The 6,515-nt window shown below is 43.7% G+C and overlaps 1 protein-coding gene across 1 annotated transcript in view; it reads right to left on the bottom strand.

Moving 5' to 3' along the window:
- BLVRA (biliverdin reductase A) overlaps positions 1-6,515 on the bottom strand; it is a 29,464-nt gene that overhangs the window by 4,140 nt on the left and 18,809 nt on the right. The window contains exons 3-6 of the mRNA XM_009700792.1: positions 5,366-5,485; positions 4,637-4,734; positions 3,157-3,264; positions 2,178-2,349 (exon numbers count right to left, since the gene is read on the bottom strand). Of these exons, the coding sequence (XP_009699094.1) occupies positions 2,178-2,349; positions 3,157-3,264; positions 4,637-4,734; positions 5,366-5,485 (498 nt within the window). The remainder of the gene's footprint in view (positions 1-2,177; positions 2,350-3,156; positions 3,265-4,636; positions 4,735-5,365; positions 5,486-6,515) is intronic.

The following is a 6,515-nucleotide window of genomic DNA, read 5'->3' as shown; positions in this document are numbered from 1 at the left end:
ACGTAAGGGGGGGAGGGTCAGCAGAAAATATGGCCCCGCCACCGAAAAGAATACAGGAACGCTATGCAACTTTCCAGCCAGCGTAAATTATCCCAGAGGCATAAAGCTGACTGTCCCTGAGGTCACTAAAACACTCATGGTGACAAAACACTTACTGACCCATACAAATAGTTAGTAGTGGGCTAAGAAAAGCAGGTATCAGTTAGTGGTGTAGAGCAGGGTAAAGAAAAAACAAAACCAAAACAAACCAAAATAAAACCACAGTAATCCAGAAACGGTTCTGTATCTAGCAAATATCATATATAGCAGCTAAGGACTACCTAGGAGACAGGACAGCCAGGGAAATGTTTAAGCCATCCGCTAGTTCCACCTGCTGGAATTAATTCAAAGTCTCACTCTATAAAGATCTTCACAGCTGCTCGTGTTACTGGCAAATTGCTAAGAGGGTAAACAGAGCTTGTATACAGAGTTCTGTCCTCTCGCAACTGCATTTTAAAAAGAATTGGAAATTATGTTTTATTTAAAGAGAGACAAGAAAATTGCTATGACAAGATGCTAATCCCATAATAAACTGCGGTGGCTTTTGTAGGACTGGCTGATAAAATGCCGAACTACACCCACGGTGAAACTTAACAGTTCAAATGAGCCCTGATTATTCACTCCCCAAACAGCTAGTCCTTCAGGTTATTACTTTTTTAACTAAATACTTATCTCAAATTCTTAAAGGAGCAAGCATTCATCTTTTGTGTTTTTTTCGTTGTTGTTGTTGTTGTGTTTTGTTTGTTTGAAGTGTTCTAGCAGCATGTGTGCCCCAAAAAAGGGTAATTTATTACAAAGGAAGATAGGCCAGAATATTTTCCCATGGGGTCTTACTTTCCCCTGCTCTCCCTAGTCTTCTCATATGCCTCTTGTCACATGCCTACAAGGGGGTCATCTGTCTCAAGGTGTATAGAGCATGCTATATGGAAAAACAGGGAAAAAAAAAGGAGTGAAGAGAAAGGAATAAGTCATTCCATCACCATTCCTACCTCCTAGGAAACATATAGAGCTTGGTTAACTTCTCTGTACCTTTTCACATCAGACAATTCTCAAGTCGCATCTATGACATGCAGTAAACTGTCTTACTACATGGCATGCAGTAAACTGTCATCGTAAGTAAATTCAACCCATCTGAAGGGACATGACCTCCATGCGGATGGCCCACAATGACCAAACCGGAGAGTTTCCAGCAAAACACACCACCAGACTTTGGACCACATTGAGTACTTAATCCACAGTTTGAAACACTGATGACTTACTTCATGGTCATATAATATTTAAAAACACACTATTTTATAGCAAGGCCACTATTTGCTAGCAAGGCTATTGTTATCATATAATAAAAAGGAGATCAAACTCATTATTATAAAATGCATCATCAAAAGAGTTTTCTGCAAGAAAGTCATAGTGCAATGATTGGAAAAAGTGACAAGTAATCCCAGCTGCTGGATTCTCACTCAGACACACTCACGCAACAAAAACAAAAAGACAAGAAATGGGAAACAGACTGTTGTCCTACTCAGGAAAAAATCAAGGAAGCTTCAGGACTGCAGATTAGGCATTAGTCAAGAGAAAACTTCGCATGTTGGCCTTTCAGTAGTTTATTATAACTCTGCTCAAGATGTGTAATCGTCTCTTAACCTCCAGTTGGTACTATGTACTAGCTATAAGCTGAGTATTGTGACTAGGGCATTACACTTTCTATAAGCTGAATATTGTAACTAGCACACTACCTTTTCAGTCAGTCATATATTTTCAACCTTTAAAGGAAAGTTAGCTTTCAATGTACAGCTAGAATGTCTGCTGCTAAACAAAAAATCCCACCTCTGAACAATTTTTCAGAGTGCAAGAGAAGGGTCTTTCTGTCTTGGGCATGGTAAAATGCATTATGGGCCCATTCCTACATTCAGACATCAGAAAAGAGCTTTTAAACCTCCCTGTGCTCTTCAGCAGACATTGTTTGGTGGTGGCTCTTTTTACCGCGATTACTATAAGAAGCGCTTTCAGGTCTGTTTCTCTTGTACACTTTCATGCCAGCATCCACCCATTCTGTTTCCCCAAGAAGAAGAGAGGATGCAGAACTCCTGCAGACGATACCTGAGGAGCCTGGCTCACCTGCGGCCATAGCCATTACTCACTTCTTGTTTGCCGTCTGAAAGTGGACAGTCATCCTGGAATAATTCTTATCCTTCTGCTTTTCTCTGGTGGCAGAGGTAACAGTGAGGTCTCCGAAGAGGTCAATCAGCCAAGTCAGTCGGGCAATTCCACTGAAAGCTGGGAATCCTGCTTTGTTTTCATCGAGGACGCTACCTGGTGCAACAGCAACAAAGTCTTGACAAATGGGAAAAAGAATAATGCCTTCCGCACAGCAAAGGGCTGAAGAAACAGCAGTGTTGCAGGCTTAGAGACCAGGGAGTAGAAGGGTCATGCGTGGACGGACTGAGTAGGAAAGACAACAAACACGGTCAACCTTGAAACAGATATGACAGAGAAGGCTGCACAGGTCATGCGTGGACGGACTGAGTAGGAAAGCCAACAAACATGGTCAACCTTGAAACAGATGACAGAGAAGGCTGCACCAAGTACATCTACAACAAACCCTTCAGGACATGTTGAGGACAGAAGGGTGTATGTGGATTCAACAAGGGAATAAAGTAGGGAGAAAACAATGGCCCGAAAAATCTCTCCCAGCTCTTTGAGGCCAAACACCAGTATGGAAGATTACAGGATCCCCACTACAAACTGGGACACTTCCTCAGAGCTCATCTTCCTCTCTGAGAATGACATGAATGAGAAATTGGTCACTACCACCAAAGTACAGAAGGGATGAAGAAGTGCTCTCTCCGCCATACAGCAAGGCATGGTCTTGCATTCTTCACCAGACAGCAGAAAGAAATTAGCAAAGCAACAGTCCATAGAAGACAACTGTTAAGGCAAAGGTGCTTTCCAGACAGTTCTGTAACTTCATGGAAATATCCAGAACTGACACCTGTGTCTCTAGTCAGTTTATAGACAGACTCTTGTCCAACATGACTCAATGAAGCCTGGAAGGACTGGTGTCCCTGTGGAGCCGGCAGACAACTCCAGATGGACTTGGATTTCCTCACACCTACTGACCTGTGAAATGCAATGTTCCCTTCACCAGGTCTTTCCCAGCCACCTCTTTTTTCAGCTGCTTGTACTCTTCAGTCAGAAGTTCAATGTGCTCCACATGGAGTATTTTATCTGCCAACAAAAAACCAAAACCACAGCAAAAATCAGGACAGATTAAATAAGAGCTTTCTGTGTGAATCAAAGGAACGTCTAAGCAGTAAAGGCTTCACCAGCCACCAGTGAGAACTCACTTAGAAATGCTCTCACGCATGGCTGGCAAAATGATGTCAGGAAGGAAAATCAAACACAGGCCCTGCACGGAGGCATCAATCTGGGTTAAGGATTTTCAGGAGACAACAAATATAGAGACTACAGGAACAGGAGCCACTATGTGTAACAGAAACTCTGCAATGAAACCCAATACCCAACTAAGGCTGAAACATGAGTCTTCAAAGTAAAAGACGGATTAATTCTTGGCCTCTTTCCCCTCACATTTCCTTGTTCTGCATTTTTCCTCCCAGGGTAGTAGGAAAGAAAAAGGAGGGGAAAAAAAAAAATAGCGTAACACTCAGACCCAGACTATAATGGTATGTTAAAGAGTACCTCCCTCCCTTGCAATTAATTGGGCTGCTTTGGAATAAGAGGCCATCAGATACATGTTGAATGTGGCCTTCATTCAATGTGTGTTTTTCTGGAAGGTTTCCAGGAGAGTCAGTTAGGCTGCTGACAGTAACTGCTGCTGCTCCAAGAGAAGAGGCATAAATTCTGTTCAATGGGAAGCCATTTGGCAAGCAACAAGGCAGTTAGTGGTGTTGGTACAGGGAAACAGCAAAGCAGAAATCCTATACCTCCGGTGTTTTAGGACAGAAGTCACAAAGGAAATTTTTAAGAAGCAGTGGTATAAATAGTGCAGCTCATCCAAACGGTTTGCACTCTGCTCTTGCCCAGCACTGTTCTTTTCCTTGCAGCCCCTTACAGCCCCATTGGCCTCAACTGAACTGGCACCGCAGGGATGGGACCATTTATTCCAGAAATAAAGAGATTTTGCTTAGAGACAAGCTGTCGTTCAGACAGGGATGCCTTGCTGGCCTACAATAGCACAAGCAGCTGTGTGTGACCAGCACATCACAAATGCTAGAAGCTAGAGGAGCTGTTTCCAGTTTTAATTTTCAGGGAGAGAGAGGACAAGTCCGACAACTACACTCATTCAGCGCTTTACCATCACTGTGACAGAAGTTTCCTTCTCTAACTGCATTCTTAGTGTCACAAACAGCAACCAGTGTGTTTGTGAGGGCAAAGGTACCTTACTCTTAGCATTGACATTTGTGTGTTTATTTCCCCATTGGCACACGCTTTAAATCCTAGATTGACACATCCCTGAGACAGGCATACTCCCTTGTATGTCATGACTAATAGTAGACTGGAGCCCTGCCTTTGAGTTTGATGCCTTTGGTGCTACCCAATAGGTAAATACTGTTTACACCCTGGAGAACAAATGCGTTACCTTTCTGCTCAGCCATCTCCCAGAGTTCATGGGCCACCTTAGCAGACAAAGCCATGGGGTACTCAACGAGGACATGTTTCCCAGCTTCTAAAAACATTCTGAAAGGGATACAAGATCAATCTTTAAAAAGTGTATGGCTGGAACCATCGCTCTCCACCGCACAAGCTGCTTCTCATTCCCCCAGTCGGTCCCAAATGGAGAAATGCACAATGCGGAGTAACAGAAATAAACGGCAAGTTTCCTAGCAAGGATGGTGTCATGGCTACATCACACATTCAAACACCAGGAGAGTTGGGTTTTAATTCTCCTTTTTCCACAGAATTCCCTCAGTCACCTACAGCAAGTCACTAAAATGCCACAGCGTTGAGCCTTGCAATTCCTAACTTCCAGACGCTTGAGTGGCTGGAGTGGGGCACTGGAATGTCCTTCCTCTATACAATCTGTGAGGAAAGGCTTTGAATCCTGTTTTAAGCTGTCTGTCCATCAAGCACAGGCCTAGACATAAGCAATTGGAATTACTTGGGAAACTAATGCATCTTAAATCCCACTGTTCTCCAGAGTTTATTGGTTACTCCAGGGAAGACGCTATCATTCACTTCAGGCTTCTAGTCTGGCATCCACATCCTCTCCTGCAACAACTTTACACAGCTCCTCTATGCTTCTATATTACAGGGGAAAGGGTGGGAAAAGGGGGGAAAAAAAAACAACAACAAACCCACTTCAAAATACCTGATCGTTTCTTCGTGGTTCCTGTTCTCTGTGCTGATGAAGGCTGCATGGATCTCTTTGCTTCTTAGAGCATCCTCCAGGCTAATCTGCTTGGCCTCATTAATATTGTCAAAATTTCTCCTGTGTATTTAGCATAAATACAACCAGAGCATAAATGTCACAGTCCATTCTTCCCAACTGCTTGTTGTGCAGAAATTGTTCCCATGGACCACTGTCTCACTAGCTCAACCAGGGTAGAACAAAGGCAGGTTGTTATCCAGGAAGGGCATGAGCATTTACAGACAGAAATGGAGCGCACGAAAGAAGACGACAGATGGGCCAGGGTGTAGGTGGTGGTATCAGTACAGAAACAGTCCTGCTGTTGAAGTGTAAAGTGCTTTTTGATTTTGGTTTTTCTTTGGTCTTGGTGTTTTGTTTTTTAACAAGCATCATTACAAAAGAGCCATTTTAAAAGAGTAATTTGAAGGAGGATAATGCTCCTATGGGAGAAGTTCTCCCCACCGTGCTGGAAAACATGGACAAAGGCACTTGAGTTCAGGGCCATATGCTACTACAAGTACGGACAAGCAGGAGAGGGACAAAGCAGATGCTCGGCTATGATGGTTCATACCTTGCAACACACACACATCATGTCAGTGCTAAGAGGAAGGTTTGGCCACCACCCTGAGGACATCCCCACCTGAAAATGAAACACACACGCTCCCCCCAAACGCATTAGTAAAGCCTGGAGCAGACACCTTGACAGTGTTAGGACAGGTGAGAGAGGACATGAGGGTAGGCCACAAGCAGGACTTGAAAGCAAAGACAGGTAACGTTTGCATGTGATTGGAATGCAAAGAGCAAGGCAACGTATCCAAACAAGCTGCCTGTGAACCGTGCATTTCGACAGCACTGTTTCTCAAGAGAAGTAGTGGAAACCCTACCTTCAGCGTTGTCCAAGGCTAGTCATAGCACTAGCAAAGGCATCAGGGAACCGACGAGTGTATTTGGCAGGGAAATAAACTGGATGACCTAATGGGCCCTTTCAGTCTCAAACAAGCCTGACTGCATGATTTAAATATAGCTGGAAAAATACATTCACAGTCGGAGATCCATACATGTACTGCCTAACTATTCAAAACCTTTATGCTCTGCTGTTACGGGGCAGATA

Source organism: Cariama cristata, unplaced genomic scaffold (genome assembly GCF_000690535.1).
Source record: "Cariama cristata isolate BGI_N322 unplaced genomic scaffold, ASM69053v1 scaffold5280, whole genome shotgun sequence".
NCBI lineage: Eukaryota > Metazoa > Chordata > Aves > Cariamiformes > Cariamidae > Cariama > Cariama cristata.
Note: the sequence above shows the minus strand (reverse complement) of the source record. Positions and strands in the feature narration are given on the sequence as shown.